The sequence below is a fragment of the Helicoverpa armigera genome, chromosome 8 (genome assembly GCF_030705265.1).
Source record: "Helicoverpa armigera isolate CAAS_96S chromosome 8, ASM3070526v1, whole genome shotgun sequence".
Taxonomy (NCBI): Eukaryota; Metazoa; Arthropoda; class Insecta; order Lepidoptera; family Noctuidae; genus Helicoverpa; species Helicoverpa armigera.
In genome coordinates, this window is record NC_087127.1 from 794,775 (window position 1) to 814,940 (window position 20,166).

At 35.8% G+C, this 20,166-nt stretch overlaps 2 protein-coding genes across 4 annotated transcripts in view; one reads left to right on the plus strand and one right to left on the minus strand.

Moving 5' to 3' along the window:
- The window catches only part of LOC110383678 (protein lin-37 homolog), a 358,932-nt gene that overhangs the window by 196,206 nt on the left and 142,560 nt on the right, over window positions 1–20,166 (plus strand). The window lies entirely within an intron of this gene.
- LOC110383717 (uncharacterized) overlaps window positions 16,509–20,166 on the minus strand; it is a 74,365-nt gene continuing 70,707 nt past the window's right edge. For both annotated transcript variants that reach the window (XM_064035927.1, XM_021344533.3), the window contains exons 5-6: window positions 19,507–19,629; window positions 16,509–18,733 (exon numbers count right to left, since the gene is read on the minus strand). In XM_064035927.1, coding sequence (XP_063891997.1) covers window positions 17,747–18,733; window positions 19,507–19,629 — 1,110 coding nt within the window. In that variant the 3' untranslated portion in view covers window positions 16,509–17,746. The remainder of the gene's footprint in view (window positions 18,734–19,506; window positions 19,630–20,166) is intronic.

Below are 20,166 nucleotides of genomic sequence, written 5' to 3' on the forward strand. Positions count from 1 at the left end.
GCTACTTTCAATAAATAAACAATTTTGATTGTGAATTCGAATCTGCTTAGTGAATATTCAGTGTAGGATAGTAAAACTGTCTCCGGAGGGTGGGCAGGCGTCGGACGCGTTATGCCGCCCAGATGCCGCCCTAGCAGCAGCCAGTGGGTAGCAGACCGGGGAACTCCTGCTGCCTGCATTGCACGAGCTTCTGCTGAGATGGATCGCCAGTAGATGGAGGCGACCAGCCACTGCCGAGAGGTCACGAAAGTCGTCTTTGGTCCTCGTGGCCTCTCTCTAAAAGGCAGAAAAGCTGAGGTTTTTAGTGGGTGCAAGCCCCACATAACCTCACCGTCTCCCCGGGCGGTGTGTGTATGCGTCAGGCATTTTCCTCAGCTGAAACAAAAAAAAAAGGATAGTAAAAGTGTGATGAACGTCTATGTTCTTCTTCTTACCCTGTGTTTATAGCGAATCAAAATGGGTTTAAAAGGATTATGGAGGACATTATACAGGTGAAGAGTTTGTTGGACCACGCTAATTCCAGGAAATTCTTATTAATTTATTTACACCCTTAATCTACCATTACAGGTTTATCTTAACTTAATGCGATAAACAGCACATTCTGAACCGATTTGAGAAGCTATTTAAGTGTTTGATAGTTTATTTATTGTGGTAATTTATAATCGGTACCGTGAAGGACTTCCTACCAGTTAGATATGTACTACTTAGATAGCCAATGTGTTGAATGTCCAATCATTATATAGTGCCTACTTAATATTATTTCAATCTGTTCAAATGTATACTGAAATTTCAGCCAAAGGTATTCATGCTTCCATAGTACATCCTTTGATGTACAAGTACGAAACAGATATTGTGCTACATTTTACGAAAACAATCTGTTTTCTTTTAACGATGTATGCCTTTGCGGAAGCAGACATCTGGAGCGCATTAATTCCCCAACCATCATCCGACCGAATCAATAAATCACCATTTCCTTTGCATTGCGAAAAACCAAACAAGACAAAAAATCCATCTGAAATTAAACAAACAATGTACATTAAAACGCGTATATATAAAAAAGCCGCACATCGTAATTTAAAACGTAATGACGTTCCATTTCGCAGGACGACTGAACGAAAATTAAACATGCTTTGCAGTGTGCCAGTTAAAATTATTTTTTCACTACTTACACAGCCCACTGTGTGTCCAATGCCGTATATACGAAAAAAAACGAAAAAGGCACTAATACAAACACGCAAATCCATCATGTGAACAACAAAATAACGCACACAAACAAACAGTTTCACGCAACACATTCACAACTTCTACGGAATACTGAAGCAGAAAGAATGCACTTATACGCGCACACAAACGTAAATACTCACACGTAAGAAAAATTTGGTGTTCCTACAATCAAAAATTTGTTCCTGTGTGCGTACCGTCATTCCCACGCACGGGTAATGTGTTAACATGCTAGTTCTACAAACAACGTAACATCATTCAACTTTGAGCCTTAACTATAGTGAATAAGGTTTATATTCAAAAAAATCTGTTTAATGATTGGGTTGCATTGCGTTTGCATGTGTGCACGAGCGATTCGTTCGTTTTGTTCCTTTTTTAAATTTCACCGTTTAGTTCAATCTATTTATTGGTTGTTGGAGTTGTGTGCGTTGCGGTCACGTATGCACACGCGGTCTGTGCGAGTGTGTGGGTGCGCGAAAGTGCGTAGAAAAATGGTGGGTTATAATTATGTATGATTTTTAACTAGCAAATTATGCGACGCTGTCTGTTCTTTGTTGTGGTTATAATATGTACTTGTTCACTACTTATTAGGGTTTTCCGGGGTAAAAGTAACAACGTTAAATAAGATCATTAAGGCATACTTAAGCTCAGGGTTTCTATAGGTTCTAAAGAAAACGCATGTGTTTATTTTATTCGATCGTGCAAGCTTTTCACTTTCATCTATGATGCCATGGCGTCCCCCGAGAATCAACAAGTTGACGTATGTTCTAGCTTTTATGATATCTTGTATGTATGTTTGCACCCATATCCCATTATTTGTTAGGTGCCTCATATCTTCTAAATGGCTTATGACAATGGAAGGTATCGTTTTTCTCGTTTAACCGATTTAAAAGAGAGAAAGATCAAGATTTTTTGTTTTCGGCAATAGGTATGGGTATCAAATTAAAGGTCTAAAAATATAATTTAAAAACAAAAAAACTCGCCTGCATTGAAAATCTTAATCTCTTATTGACTTTACTTTTGCCATTGTGAGTGCAAAAAAGCATTTATCAAGATTTTTAATTTCATTTTTTTTTTATATAAGAAACAGAGAAACAATGAGTGAAAATAATATCATGATATGCGACTAATCATACGACTATGATACTTATCTGAAAGAATATTCTTACTTGATATGTTTTCCAGAAGTTAGAGTTGGCAAAATTACTGACCAACCCAAAGATATACGCTGAAAAGGCCTATTGGCCCATAGGGTAACATAAAACTATTGGTTAAACCAGCAGCCTCTAAGTACGAATGGTGGTTCAATGCAGGTAAGTCAGTGTGATAATCTATAACGCACTTACTTTTCTAGTGTATTTTGCCCATCAATTGTGTAATATCAATATCAATTGTGTCCTGCTCTGAATGAGAAGATACTGTATTCAAGTGTATCTAGGTAAACTGGAAGCTTACCCTAACGAAGTATGGAAAATGCTAGGAAAACGATGATTCACTCTACTAATTTAATGATTATAATGTGTGAAAAAAATAACGGAAATGCTAACCTGAAAATTGATATTATCAATGAAAAAACAATTGTTTCTTAGTAACGCAATGACGTAAAATTGTTATTGTCTTTGTAATTATAAGTTTCACATAGATAACATTTAATTCGAGTTAAAGAAACAGCAAAAAATACAGGTTTGCTCATTTTATTATGTTTCTGCATAGGTATTGTTGTTTCAATGTCTCTGAAAACATTTTTCCAACATAATCATTTTACACTAAACTGTATACTGAAAGCAAGTCTAACTCCATCTATGTGAATGAATAAAAAATATACTTTTGAAAATAATATAATTGGTGATAATTTTCTTTTATCATTGTCAAATACTGAAAATAGTTTGGCAAACTTAAACTAAACTACAAGTTTTCCCAAGCATTTTTAACACTACATAGTTTGTTAGCTCTTATGTTGGTTGCTAAAAAACACGCGGCCTGCTGTAAAAATGTTTTGGCGAAGATGCTTTCGTCGAGACAAAGCTAGTTGGCAAAAAGTCAGCAACCTAACATCTAACGTATCTAACACTATCTACATGCCATCACCCCATTTCATCCCCTGCATTTGAATCTCAAAGCAATGGCGGACGTAATTAAAAATTCTCCCAAATTTAGGGTGTCGCCCTAACTAACGAAACTAGTGCGATCCGCCGCGATCCGGCGCGAGCCGGTTCAAAGCGGTAACAACCGGTCTATTCCCGAAAACGTTCCTTGCCCTACAGGTGTGCATTAGTGCGGCGTGTATTTGTGTGGGTGTAGTTTGTGAGTGTGTGCGTGCCGGGTGAAATGCAACTCGTTCTTAGGAGTAGAGAACGTCAGCGGAGCGCAAGCGTTGGTTATTTTTGGACATGGTTTTCGGTACTGGTTCGGAAAAATTGCAACTCGATATGTTTTGTACCTTCCTACCAATAAGACAAATGCGAAGTCAGTTTGGCGATGCTCAATTTAAAGAGTCAAATTACTTTTCCATGTTTTTCTACAATCGTAAATTCTCAATAATTTCCTTTGTTCTTCTTATTTTCACGTAACATTTCAGAAAACAGCGATCTACCTACATAATATAGAAACGAGACCAAACTGCCTGACTAACTTACTGATAAATGAAGGCCTGCCGAAATCCTTGGATCCAGAATCTTAAAGCACGGATGTTAGAGATCACGTAAAACTGCAATAACTTAATTGCAGCTGCATACAAATACGATGAAAATGCAAAAAATCCATGAAAAATCTTGCTTCTTAGTAGCAACTTATTCTTTCTGTCAATTTTCAAACATACTAATAGCAAAAGTCATTATACCTAATGTTCACTATACTATCAGTATTATTTTGTTGTTTCTTTATTTGTAGTGGGTTCTATTGTCATTACTTACATATAACATCATGCCTTTTTTGCTTGTGTTGATACAATGATTTATCGATCTGTGTATGTAATAATAACAATATGGAAAAGGTTTTTTGTCTATATATATATTTTTTTGTTTCCAAGGATTACAGTTTTCCCCTGACATACATCATCATCCTGAGATCCACCTCTAGGAAAATATACAGACTTACAAGCATTCCCTTCCTGTTTACTCATCTTTAAACAAAAATGGCGTCAATATTGTTTTCGCTCAAGCTCACGTCTTCAATAACAGCATTAGTTAAGTGCTGTATGTTTTATACTTTATCATAATAAAAACACACTGGCACATGTTTCTAGCAAAAATCACTTTGTACCAAAACTCGTAGGAAAATTGTAGCTATAATTCCAAATGATCTTTCCCTTTTGAAATTGATGAGCTTAATGCAAATGCTTGAAAGATCTTTCGTATTTTTTTATTGTATTTTAATTGGTATTACCATCAAATTCATAATATTCAAAATGCCATCAGTAGCATAGCACTAATTTAACAACAAAAAAACTGCGTATGTAACTTATATTTTCAAACAAACCCTTTAAAAGCACTAAAAACCATTAGAAACAAGTAAAACCTATTTTCTAATTAAAAACCAAAAGTACCGTCGGGAAAATTCACTCAAAACTAGGTCCATAAACACGACACGGCCATTAAGAAAAATAACTATATCTAACAAAAAAATATTAGTTCCCCCAAAAAAGTCCCCAAACAAGCATTATTTGCGAAGTATAATTGCAAAAAGTTGGCAACACCTGGCATAGAGTAATGTTACGCGGTAACAGGTCTGGCCGCCATTTTGAAACTTTTTTTTAATGCTTTCGAATTTCGGGTGCCTAGGACAATGACCTCGGTCGCCCTGTAGGACTGAGCATAGGGTATATTATGTATATTCTTGAGGTACCTCCAAGTAGTTCTCGACCTCTTTTGAAGCAGTTGGTACTTAGTTTTCGAGGACTTAATTATTGGCGGACATTCCATATATTCTATCTATGTGCTGTTTTGCTTAATAGATATGAATTTGACAGTACTCTTCTACGTATCATGTAAAAATTATATCCCCAGTAAGGAAATCAAAAGATGATATTTGGTAAATCATGAAACTATGTTCAATTATAGTTTGACAATAACTAATTATGTTGATGATGTCGATCATTAAATCATAAAGCGATGTTTTGACTGAAACTTTGTCAAACTTACTGTTTTCTAAGAATATTCCTTTCAGCTAAGATTTCAGTGCCAACTTTGTAGGTAAATACAATTTCTAAGAAAGCCATAATATGATGAAATAGTGGTGAAAGCATTTGTTGTTATTTCATAAGAGCTTCTGAGAACCAGTTAGCGAAATTCTTATAAGTTTTAGATTGTGTTTCTGCTCTTCAATATTCTCCTATACTGAAATTTTGGATTATACGTATTACGAAAATGCTAGGCATCTGATTATAATACATCATAGTATTTTTATATCATCAAATATAATAACTGAAAGAATAGTGTGGTCTTGTTAAATGATAGAGGCAATACATATGTATTTCTGTATTTATGCCTAGTTAAACGGTTTTATTTATTTACATTTGCATTAGGTTTTAACTGTGGCAAGCCTTCGTTAGCAAATTCTTCACGCATTTCTACATGAAGCAGACATCTTTTGCTCCATATTTATGTATCAGAATAAATAAAGCTATAAACTATGACATTTCAAACTTGCAACGAGCACGTTTATCTCCAAGCACCGTTGAAGACTGCAATTATAACGAAGATAATCATTAAACATAGATAACTAATAATATAATTGAACATAGGTAGGTATTTTTGTTAGAAATATGATCTGCTTCCTTTGAAATTGAAGCAACTGTGGTGAGCAGTGTACGACTTTTATAATTTTAAATACACTAGAGCTACAAACAGATAGATATCAAACACATATATTACATTACCAACATTACATATAGAGGTACTTAACTATGTATTTCCATAACTAATTAGGTACACTTAACAAAACCCAAAGCTTTCCAGTGACCAAAAAAACCTACCTACACATAAAACTAAAGCTAGCTACAATTTTAATTTACAGTCGGGGGGTCGAAACCATTTTCTAACTTAACAAATTTGAAGGGTTTTTTCGATGCCACCCCGGGGTTGGGGGGAGGGGGGTTGAACAAATACGGGAAAGTAGCCAGAGGTCACTAATTCGATTCCCGGGGCATGTATATGTTGAGCAAATGTATGTGGTGCGGTGAAGGGTTCAGCCATGGGTAGACGTACTGTTTATTAATTTTTTAGGACGAAAGTTCTTTTTTTATTGTATTTTTCTTTAGGGAGTTTAATTATGGTTTTTAGGGGTTTTTGGGAATGGTTTGTTTAGTTATACTATTTATGTAATAGATATTATTTGTCTATTGCACATACATAATAGTACATATACTTTGCTTTGTATACGAATATAAGGAAAAACGCGAAAAATCTCATTCTTTTAACTTTTGTCAGTTTTACAAATGTATGATATTTTTTTATGTATTTAAGCAGCCATTTAACTCATGGGCGACATGGCATGTCAGGCTAAGCAGATTATACAATCTAGCAATATAGAAAGATATTTTTGCAGATATACATTTAAATATAAGCCAAGCAATAAATAGCAACCTCTCACACATCATTCGTACAAACTTATAATTCACTTTAACCGCTCGTTTATAAGAGAATCGGAACAAAAAAACTTTATTGGCGTTTGAAACGACGCCTTAGGGCGACATCGATCGTGCACAACATGTACCGCTTTCTAATGCACGGTGTGAGCCATAAGCGGCAACAGAGAGCGGGGAACTGAGTATAAGCGATAGCGTGTTTCTGGGGAGTTTGTTGCGTCACTTCTTTCCAGCAAAAACACATAAAAAGTGGCAAAGGGTGGATGTGGGCTATCTTTTTGTACATTTTGATATTTAAAAAGTGCTTTTCTGTAGCCATGTTTAAGTAATAGATTCTTGCTTTTATTCCGATTTCGATTAATTCTGGCTATCGTTAATGTTTTTATATTATATATACGTGCTAACGTTTTCAGGAAGTGTGCAGATTAAGTAAATGTATGCTTGCGTCAAACATTATCATTACCAGCCTTTTATTATTTTCCTGAGCACATGTTTTTTTCTGCTTTAACTACACTTTCATACTCACAGAATTCACACAAGTGAATATTATCGTATTCGCTCGATTATTAAAAAAACCTGTCGCAAATGACGTACGGTCTTCAGTAACAGGTTTTAGAATAACAATAGGAAGTCTTCCTTTGTAGTGCTGTTTGAATGAAACAATGATTTTAGGTGCAGTGAATAATGATTTTACTTGATTTTATACATAACTTATTCACATAATACTATCTCGTACAGAGTAACATGCAAGTAAGTTCTTGTATTTAATGCCTCTATCTCTTGAACAATATATATTTTTGATTTCATATCCCTAATTTTAATAACGCATCAGCTACCAAATTCTAATCCAACTCGCTCCCCACTTCATCTTTGCACCATCCACTAGATATGCGAACCAACCCCTATCTAAAATCGTTTGGAAATAAAACGCGCATAGAGATCTCCTGTAGGAATTAACCGGGGGCAGGCAGAGCCGCAACTAATAAATTGCAAAATAATAAAGGTACTTTCTGACCAGGGTTTGTACTGAAATAGAAACTGTCTAAAATGTTAAATAATGTTTTTAGGCTCATTTTATTTGTGTAACGTGTGGTAATTAGATGTTATCGTGTAGCTAGTTATTTAGCGTGAGTCAAAAAGGCTTGTTTCATTTTTGTTAGCATTCATTTTAGGTACAAAACTGTTATAGATATTATAATAAATTGTGATATAGAGACAATTAGGGATAATGAAATGAGTCTGGTCGATAGTCACATAGCAAGGTTTGGCTATAGCACCGGTCATGATGGGGATATTTCTTCAGGATTTAATAAAGGTTAAAGTTTACATTAATTATTTATTTACCTATTTATTTATTTATACAACATGGAAAACTTACAGCAAGATAAAACACATTGAATGTAAATGTACCTAGTAGTAACTAACGATCAAATAATCTGGAAGGTTAATTACAACAAACCTTGAATTATATTTTTAATTCTTAAAACTTTATCAGATTCATAGGTATAGCTAAGTAATAACTTAATGGCAGCATTATACCTAAAGTTTATGACTAACAACTTAGTTCAAGTTAGACAGTAGTCGGAAAAACCCAAAATATACGTGAGTGGAAACCATATAACGGCTGCATTGTAGGAACCGGTTCTGAATTAACATAATGCATATCCTATGAATGTATTAAGCAAATATTTATCTTGGAAACATTTTTAGGTACCCAAAAACAAAAAATTAAAATAACAGCGATCCGGCATCCGGCCGGTATTGGACTAAGTAAAATCTTTTATTGTTCTTTTTAAGTATTAGCCAACCATCGGGTCCAGTATCAGTTTGGCCTGCAGCATATGAGGGCTTTATAGTAGGGCCGTATTGGATACGAAGCCAGAAAAAATATCATAGAACAGCTAATCAGTACATTATAGACACTATTTTCGTTACCTTGCTAAAATCAATACTGATTAAGTGTTTGAATGCGGTTTTCTCGGTAACTACAGGTCTGATTTGAAAAAATCAGTCAGTGTTAGATAGCCCATTTATCGAGGGAAGCTATTACCTAACTATATCTAAGTACGCGAATTGTTCCCACGGAACACGGGTGAAACCACTAGTGTTTTAAATAACAAAATAAGCAGATTTTATTAATAGCTCACATAATTTAATCTAACCCAAAAATTGTGTTGAACATACCGCTAACGACATAGGCATAACTTTTAGAAAATGCCAAATATTTGAAAGGCTTATTATATTAGCGAATGCCAGCCCTGTAGGATGGTATGTTCGTTGTAATGTGTAGCGTTTATTTTTTCTAAATTGCCTCTTTGCTCTCGTTAAATCGAGTATTTTGTATTTTTGGTTGGAATAGAATGTTAAATTGTAGATGTTTTTACATGTGGTACTGTGGAGCAAGGAGCATTTATTTGTAATAGTTTGAGTGTCTCGTCACGAATTGCAAAAGAATGACAATTTACGAGCTCTGACAGTTTTCTAGGCGTCTTTTAAAAATGATTACGTAAAAGGTAACAAAACAAGATTATAAATGTGTTGAAAAATCTACTTTTAGGGATTGTTCACACCAAACGTATTGTCCGCCGCTGACTGTGAGTATACTCACTGTCTGCCACAGTGTGAACGTCGACTCAATCTGCAGTACGCGTATTCACCAAGCCGACAATAGGCTATAGCGTACGATGCGCTACATGTGTGAACAAAAGAATAGGCTCTTGTAGGTTCACACTAGATGCGTACGCTGAGCGGCTGACTATTCTACACATAAAAGGGCTCAGTATTTGAAGTTGCTCGTAGTATTTTATAAACGATAAAACTAGCGTAATTTATTTTTTTCAAATCAGACGTTTTACTGATATTTCAATTAAATGATGCGCATTCAGATAGTTGCCATTTGCGAAGCTCTAGAGGAAGACGAAAATAATAAAAAGAAGAGATTGTGGGTGCATCCCTTAAATTTGAAGAGATGTTTTCTTGGTCAATTTCATACTTTATATTTCGAATATAGACTTTATCCAAATAAGTTCAAGAAATATTTTCGTATGACAGTAAAACATTCGATGAGTTACTATCTTTAATACGTTTAAGTTTATATATAAGGGACACTAATTATCTACGTGCTGTACCGAGGCGCGGCGGTGCGTACGCGGCGGAGCGGCGCTATTCGGCAACTGCGTCCGCGTAGCCAATCCGCGTCCGCCGTGCATAGTCGCGTAGTAAAATAATCGGCCACTGAGAGTCAGCTACAACAGACGACGTAACAGCGTATAGTCGGTTCGGTGTGAACGACAATTTCAATATATATGGAAAAGCAATAAACTGCGTAACGCGCGCTCACAGTCAGCGGCCGACAATACGTTTGGTCTGAACGATGCCTCATATCGTAGATCGTTAACCATGAACTCCGCAAATTATCATCGTCATTTTTTGAGCTTTCGATGTCTTCTTCTTCTACACTTGTTCGTTTGTCTGTAAAATAATTTTCAAATCAAATGATTATATAAATTAACACTACCTCTTGTTATGACTATAAGCCCAGTGTTATTTAGTTCCTGTTCTCGGATTAGCTAAAACGCTTACAAACTTTTCGGAAATCATCTTTTTTAAAGAAATTTTTAAAAATATAAAACATTCGGATTCCATTTTTAAATTATTCTAACTTTATTCTTTTGGTAGACAATGTGGACGGAATACTAATATCTATGGTAAGGGAAGAATGTAGGTTAGGGGGAATTTTATGGAGAGCCATGCTATCAATTTGAAGTATTGATAGTTTTTGTAAACGTGGCCGGAAATGGAAGTGCTTCATGGTGTGTTTTTATTGGTACAATTTTATGGTAACTAGGTATGGTAAAGAAAGTAATGTTCTCGGAGGGGTTAGGCATGTATGAACTTCAAGAACACACATATTCTTATTTGTATTAGATCCAGGAGGTAAAATACGGTAGTATTTTTAGCCAGCAAACTGGAAAATCTTACATTACACAGCCTGAATGGAAACTAACAACATTTCAGTAGAAAAATAACATAACTCATTTACTCATATTTTTGCGTTTAAACTAGACTCAATTATTGCTTCAAATTACTTGTGCCTTTCTTATTTTCTACTTTATATATAGAAATAAAATATACTTGTATATTTAACATCACAAAAATCCTGTGCTTTAAATCCCGTACTTTCTTTCACACACAATATTTTAACTACCCAAAAAACTGCGCAAACGAGACAGAACACAGAATCCCATAGTGTTAGCTAATCGTGACGTACCGGGCGACATTTTAAATGCGAGAGGGTACAACAACCCTGGTTTTTTAACCCGGGGTGGCACTCCCGATTGAAAATAATTTATCACAGCCGTGCAGTTTCTAATTAGAGGTTGTACGAAATGATGCATTAGGAGGGTAGAGTGGAAAAATTGGCAACTATAAACGTAATGGGATGAGGGTAGTAAGTTGAATGATATTTTGGTTTGGGAAGTGAATACTTTTGGCTACTACTTTTTTAAATATTATGTTTTGTTTAGCACACCGTGTAGATGTGACGTGATTATTGTTGTGTTTCGTCTATATGTGTTATAGTTTTATTAAGTTTATTTTCATCTACGCGTCTACGATAAAGTCCGTCGGATGGCTAAAATGTAGGCCACATATTAACTCGTTTGTAGTCTAAAGAGTGCCCTCTAGAAATTTTATTATTAAAATCTACATTAATTATAATGCTTAGTTTGAAATAAACCACTTTAAATATCAGGATAGAATAGAAATTGTATTATAACTAAAACTTTAAATTGTCAGATACTGACAAACATATTACTATAAATATATTTGCACATTTACTAATAGAACATTTGATTTTGTATAAAGCACGGTGTATTAGCTATCAACGCCATTCAAACCATTGTTTATCACCCCTTTCAATCTTAGGGGAAGCTGTGACGACGCCCTCAGAATTGCGGTTCACTTGAGACCATCTTCACTCAACTATAAAGACAAACTAAACAATTTGTGGTGTTACCAACCACATAATACACCCACAATAATCCTTGACTCATATGCAGAGCCTTTTCCCAACTATGTTGGGGTCGGCTTCCAGTCTCACAGGACGCAGCTGAGTACCAGTGTTTTACAAGGAGCGACCGCCCTTGCAGACCTCCTCAACCCAAGTTACTTGGGCTACCCCTAGGTAAGACTGGTTATTAGACTTACTGGCTTCTGACTACCCGTAACGACTGCCAAAGATGGTCAAATGACAATAATGCTTGTCTGCCTTTTAAATTCGCATAGAAATAGCGTTTAAACAACAGTCGTAGTTTATAGCTAGTTTATTAGAATAGTTTTTATCCGAGTGCTTTCAATAGTTCCCTGAGGACGCAAGCGGAACCGCGGAAAACAAATAGTCGGCTATTAGTAAATTATTACTGACCATTTTAGTTTTAGTTTATGTAGTTAATCAGCTGCTAAATAGTAAATACTAAAAAGGTATTCCACAGGTGGAGAATGAAGATATATTTAAAGCCAAGTTTCTTTTATGGAAATCTTCCTATAACCAAAATGTTCTTTACTAGTAAGAATTGGTAAAACAAGGAGGCATGTCTCCACGTCTTATTTTTAATGGGTGTACTGATGTGTGACGTATGTCACTTCAAAAATGGAGGTGAAATAATGTCTCGACGGTTTCTTATCACGTAAGACATCTAAAATACTAAAGAATCTGCTTTGATATTTTTGTAAGTTAGTTCTTCATAGGACTAGTACTCCTATGTTTGTCTAAACATCTATGTCTCTTAGACTCTAAAAGCCTCTATTTCCCTAACCCTTAACCTGCTAATCCAGGCACCATCCCAAATAAAAGTGTAACGCGAAACAAAAATATAAAACGACGAAAAGGGTAAAACAACACACTAATGATTCGTATTTCGCAAACGGTTTTAATGCGTGCCTTCGGACATATTTAAAACACAAAGTTTTCCGTACCCTCGACCCCGTACCCCCTCCCCCCACATTTCGGTAGTTAGCAAGGGGGCAAAAGAGAAAACAGATCCCTCTCGGTGGGGTAAAAAATACGTAGTTTTAGCTAATCTGCGTCAAGGCCCGCGCGGCATTTTTAAACTCGGGAGGGGTGGTTTTAGGCATTTTAACACTGTACAAAAATGTAGGGGGTGAGTGGGGGCGCGTGTGTGGAATCGGACTTATGTGGGAATCTATTTATGTGATGTACCCCCCTCGCGTTAATATCGGTTGCTATGGCAACGGGTAGATTACTGCATCGCATCTACTCGATTTTTCGCCGCTTTTTCTGTTGTAATCAAATGAGGTGCGACGCGTGTGTGTGGGGGGTGATGAGGGGGGCAGGGAGGCTCGTGGAGGGGGTGACACGCGTGTACTCAATTATCCGCAGTGAATCAATAGCGGCGAGATGAGGGTAGTTGTGATGTTTGTGACGGGGCTAATGTCTTTTTATCAGTTTAAATTTTTCCGTGTTTGAGCGCACGGCGGTTGTTTGACCTATTTCCCGCTTGCTGCGGTCCAGGGGAATAAAAATGTACGTAGTGAAACGAGGGGTATTTCAAACATACGCGCGGGTATAAATAACCGCCATGTATTTTTTTATAATTTATTTTCGGAAGGTACTTCCTGTTATATTGCGGCGGAATAACATTAATCTCCTTTATTTTGCAAACGTGAAAGTTTAACACATTATAATTATATTACCGTAGCTGTAGGTTAAGCTTCGAAAAATGGTAATGAAGTAAGTCATAAATCAGAGAACTTTGTTTCTTTTATAGCTTCTCAAGTAACTAGTTAGTACTAGAGCTGGACTGAACTGTGTTTCTGTCGGAAATGACAAAATTGTTCGAGCACAGTTTGATCATGGACAAATAATGTGTACGTGTACAAATTAATTAAACAGCCATAATTAACATCAGATTCGTAAACTTGTATTAGATTCCAATAAAAAAAAGTATAAGATATGTATCAATAATTGATATCAGATATGGAATTGGTCTAAACTGACATAGTAAAGAGGAAATCATAAAGGCTCCGAAACTACAAAACTTTTTCTCTGTTAGAAAATTGCACTGCCTCTGGGTGATATAGGTATGCTACATTTTATTCAAACATGGGAAGTAGTTTCCTAGGGGCAAAATCACGAGAAATAGTTAGTGGTAAAATATAAAAAAATAATCACACAACAGTACATCTATACTAATATTATAAAGCTGAAGAGTTTGTTTGTTTGTTTGTTTGAACGCGCTAATCTCAAGAACCGATTTGAATTTTATTTTTTGGGACCGATTTGAAAATTCTTTCAGTGTTAGATATTTATCGAGGGAGGCTTAGGCTACTTTTTATCCGGGTTCGTGCCGTGGTTCCTACGGGATGCGGGTGAAACCGCTGACAGAAGCTCGTTTCTTATAAACAAAAACTCCAATAAAATTGACACCGTAAATTGTACTTGGCTTGCCTCTTCGGCGTTATTAAATACAAAGAGCAGTCTTACCTGTACAATAAACTCAGCTAGACCTAGAGAAGAAGAAGAGAAGAGAGTCACTAACAAGATTCTCTATGGAAACGTGCAGTTATACGGTCTTTAGTGGCAATTTTAGTACCCTGCCTTACTCAGTAAGTAAATGCAGGAACAGTATTCATCACCATCGCCAATAAGAAATATTAAAAATCTTGGCAATTTCAGAACCTTACTACACTTATTTATTGATTCCGTAAAAAATCCCAGTTGGCATATAATTTAGGGAAACGTAGTCGCAAAATAAACACAGTCAACAGACCTGCAGACACCGACTTCTAGAGCCATGTGAAAAGTTTTATTTTGTCCCCTTCTTATGATCATTTTAGTTTACTGAAACTGTATACCCCATCCACATACAAGCGCGAAGTTAATAAACTGAAAATTTTAGGAACCGCCATCTTCATAGATTTCTCGGAACTTTTCACTCACGCGAAAACACAAACACATATATTTTAATAGATGGTACACAAACTCCATTACTATGATAGTCAAGCTTTTCTTAGTTCGCTCGCCACCCGATAGATGGCATTATATTAAATTTTAGTATACTAGTGTCTTTACTCAGGAGCGCCATCTACGTTATTTTTCCTGTACTAACTGGTAGAAGTGGTTATGAAAATTCGTCTGTGTTGCTATATTTTGAACGCCACGTAGAACCAACAAGATAATTAGATTTTTTTGCTAAAATATTCTCACATTAATTGGTTAATTACCTAATCTTTGTATTTATATCCTTACTCGGTATTGAAGTAAGCAGTATTTTTCCTAATTTCTTCGTGATTAAAAAGTTACCACCCACATATTACATGTTTAGGTCACTTTATAAGGTAAATAAACAGACAAATTCCGCAAATCACTTTAAATTTATTTTATAAAAGTAACTTCAAATAAAATATTAAAATCATTAATGCAAACTAAATTCATTTACATACAATAATTATCACTTACATGCTAATTTATATTTCTCAAACTCTTAGCTTTTGAACTAGCCTACAACGAAATCATAATTTCTTTAATTCATAATCAATTTACGCGAATAATCCATTTTATTAAACTGTAGCTTTACGGATTTTCCGAACAGAAAGACCAAAGTTAACAAAGTTAACTTTACTGCACAGCTCTTTTTTTTTAAAGCCTGCCTAGCCTTTTCCCAACTATGTTGGGGTTGGGTGCAGCTGAGTAACAGTGTTTTACAAGGAGCGACTGCATATCTGACCTTCTCAACCCAGTTACCTGGGCAACCCAATACCATTAGATAAGGTGGTTGTCAGACTTGCTGACTAACTGACTGCCAAAGTGACAGCAGAATGAATTAAATCCTTAAACTCAATTTTTTTTTTCTTAAAAACCGGTTTAAAAATCCGTAAAACTACATAGTTTGATACAGGTTTTCTCTTCATAAAGGTTCATTTGGCACGTAAACATTTCGTTTGTCTCGCGGACGGCACTAACGCTCAAACTAAATATAGATAAAGACATCTGTCGACTATAGTGTAACTGTGTACCATTCGTATTGTAAACTTCATACAGTGTTCAGAAAGGTATCAGTACTTAAACTTTCGATTCGTATTTTATCAAGTATTATGGTATGTTGTTAAATAATAAAATCTATAAAATACACGTGAAATTCTTGTTAAAATCAGTTGACTTTCATTACACTATATTCGACAGAAGCCTTCATGACAAAAACATTAGTTTTCATAATATCTATAAATTCTATCACAACTTTAAAAATAATTTCAAAAACTGAGCAAAACTAACTTTATCATACCTAATAACTAACAAAGAATATTTTATTTATAAACTATATGAATACAAATTAAAAGAGCTTCGAATACTGGAATCAATTCCTTAATTTTATAAATACTTTTAACAATAAGTATCTTAAACTAGTTAGTAGCGAAATTTGGTGTAAATGCAGAACTTAAATGTTGACAGGGTCATCTGTATCACACAGAACATGATCATTTATGTAATTCAACCGTTAATTCAAAATAGGATATAATAAATTGTAGGTATTTCCGTAAGACAGCATTTTAACCTCGCATATTCCTTCATTCAAAGTATATTAGATTTAAAAACTCATTATAATGAGTTCTCAATTTCAATAAAAGTTAACCAGGAAGTTGTTTGTATTCTATCACACCCTGGCAATAAATTAAATATGCCATCAATAGTTTTCATTCCTCAAGATAGAAATAACATTATAAATGATAGCCCTGTCAACATTCCCCCACTATCACTTAATCTATACATACATCTATTTGGCCACAACGATGAAGAACAGAAATGTACATATCATGGAAACGACAGCCTTGCACCACAGACTCAATGGTTAGATGATGAAGTTGAAGTCAAAAACACAATAAAGCTCAGACTACATTAACTCTTGACAACAGTCAAAGACACTTGGTAAAATATTGAAACAAACTATCAGAAACCTTTCTCAAAATTTATTGTTGTAAGCATTACAGTATCAGTAATGTTACAAACTGCTGGATGACTAATTTGAGTTCAACTATCAACATTTAACCATCAACAAATCTGATCTCAAGTTTCAAAGTTCATCCTTAACCCCTAAATACCGGTATATTTAAATGACATATCAACGTCAAAAACAATGCAACAGTCATCAATCAAAACTATGAAGCCGATACCGAAACTTACGGGTACCGATGAAATATTCCTAGAAAAGAAATAAGAAGCGATACTAATTCTGATATCGACCTCATAGCAGTAATTGAGACTTCCCATTAAAATTGTCTAACATTTCAATAGCCCAACACCTGTATTTTCCTGTCTTCCAAAATTACCATCATTCTCTACGAAGATTAACTATTACATCATCTTTATCACCATCTAGCCAAATAAAAGGCTTCTTTCAAATCCCCTTACATAATTTGATGTTAATCACAATATTTTCTGTATACTTGAAATAATAATTTTATTCGTTGACCTCCAAGAGCCATCCCCTAGCCTTCACAAAATACATCATCCAAATATGCCAGCAATAATCTAATTTATACAAATTCACCTACGGAGCGACACACAGAACGGTCAGGGTAACTAGTGGCAGAACCTGAACTCAATGAAACGAGGTGACTCCAAGCTTACGACTACTTTAATAGATTTTACAAAATTATTTACTAGGATACACGGTGTCAATCGGGAAGATAATACCGAATCAGGTGAAGATCAGAATGATATAAGAAGAAAAATGTGTTATAACAATCAAGTCTATTGTATAAAAGTAAACAAAATTGATTGAATTGACCATTATTAAAAAGTCGAAGAATTGCCATGAATAAAATGATAAAAAATCTGGTTTCTTATCGCGTTCCCCGACACCGCACTTCAACACATTAAAAACAACCTGAAACATACTATATACATAAAAACGAGCGCTAAAATTAACTCGTGCCATCAGACTTGCTGGATTCACTCTCCTCTGTGATCGTGATCATTGGAGGCGAGTCGTATGCTCCATCCCCCGGCGACGTCTCATTCATCAGCTTCTCAAACTTCGGAGACCCCGAAGGTAAAATCACGTCCTTCACTGATTCGTACATATCCGTCTTTATAATCGGCAATGACCCTCTTTTACCTTTCAAAACATCTTTGCCAGAGCCGTCGTCTTCTTTGATAGTTTCCATCGGGACTTTTTCAACTTCATCTTCCTCTAACCGTACTGGAAGACTGTCAGCTCGATTTAAAGATTTCAAACCTTCCACTTTCTCTGCCACAGGAACTGCTACACCATTCTCCATTTTCTTCTGATCGTGAAGGTGTTGTAGGCTGTATTCTCTAGCTTGAACATCTGATAGCAGCGGTCCGTCAGTTGAGCCTTCGATGCAGTAGCCTGGTCCTTGCAGCGCTTCGCTACCTATTATAGAATCTTGCTTGAATATGGCTGCAGTTACGACAGGCTTATCAGGGTCAGTTGGCGTTTTGGTAATCAAAGGTTCTTGGGAGTTATCGTTAACTATACCTTCTGGCATATCGTCTTTAGATGTATCATAGCCAGCGTACACAGGATACCCAAACGGACCTTGTTCGTATCCCATCTGACTGCTGTAAGAGTAGCTGACATTATGGGAACCAATGGATGACATACTGAGGTCTGAAATTGAAAGTCCCGTACTAGATAAAGCGAGAGCTTTATCTCTTTCAAACTTCTCGCTGCTTCTTTCACTATCTTCTTCTATCTTCTTGTCCAATTCATCAGGAACGCGGTGTATGAGGGCCTGGTTGGTGGAGATTTGAGGGTCATGCTGTGGAGAGTTTTGGATATTCTTATTCGGCCTGTAAGCTGCTGACTGCTGAACCTCCACAACGAAGATGCCATCATTGTCTGGTGAATACTTCATTTTTGTTTCTCGGCCGTTTTTGGTTATATCCTGAAATGATAAGAAATATGCATATTTAAATGAGAGTTCCAACAGTTTTTTTTTTTAAATAATCAATTATTTAATGTTCAACCACTGCATCTATTAGTATATCTAAACTAAGACAAAGTTCTAACCACCACGTTTAGACACGTCAACGCAATGCCCGAGGAACTGTCTGACAGTTAGTGTCGAGAATTTGTGCGAAGTTCGCCTGCAGGCGATTTGCTGCAGAATGCATGTGTACGCAAACTTCGGAACTATCAGAACCAAACTAATTCGGTAGTTTGGGATATTGTTCTATGAATTGACGCTTTCATGAATATGATTTGATCGTAAAAGGACCAATAATTCTTTTTCCGCGATCAGGACATTTTTACTGTTTAATTTAAAGGATAAGATCAAACAATTTTACCATCCACATTACACATACATTGTTCGTAAACGTCTTTCATTCGTCTATCTAAGGTAAACCCCATTAATTTCTATTGTCTTACATACTTTGACAATTCCAAGGTTATTAGGGGACCCCCATCCTAACGCTGATTCCATAAAACAATTGACTTATTAAGCGTCATTTACTTTCCTTACAATTTCCTTCTTTATACGATACTATCTTTCGCCCGCGGTTTCACCCGAGTCCCGTAGCAGGGTGACAGAAACCTTTACTTGAACCTTTTCCCTGGTCTATGTTACCTCCCCTCTAATCTTCAGCCAAATCAGGCAAGCCGTTTTCATGTTATGTCGTGACAACGGAAAGCGGGTTTCATTTTTATAATACTTACATTCCTCTCCTCAGTTTCCACTATCAGATGGTTGTTCTTCAAGGTCATGGTGAAGATGGAGCCGTTGGCCGCCGGAGCCTCTCCACCGTCAGTGCCGGTACTCTCTTCCGTTGGAGACTTCAACTGGAATTACAAGAGAAAATAAAGATAAATTACCTTGCAATGTCATATGATATCGTTCTAAAATGATCTAGACACGTATTTCAATAATTTATCTATCTGTTGTTTTGCCTACTCAAATTCAAAACCGTTTATTAATATTAGGCTGATAAATTGTACCTTTTGAACATCAAAACTACTATTAGCAATTGTATTAGCAATAGAATCGGACATCAGCCCCATAGAAGTAATATGAAGTGCCTATCCACAATAAGAAAAGCCATCGTAAGAGGGCTCAATAATACACGAGTTATTGTTTATGTAGGAATTGATGACCAGACTGATGAGTCTTTAAATTTTTAGACAGGACTCACACAAGCCCTCAAACAGTAAACCATATTATTATAAGGTAGCCCTCAAACTGGTACATACAATATATATCAAAACTTAAGCACCACATTCAAACGTTGTCAGCCATGTTTTACCTGCAATAACAACTGTTATTACTGAAAATGGTGATGGCATCCGTAATGACTAACGTAAGGCCACTGACAAAGACGC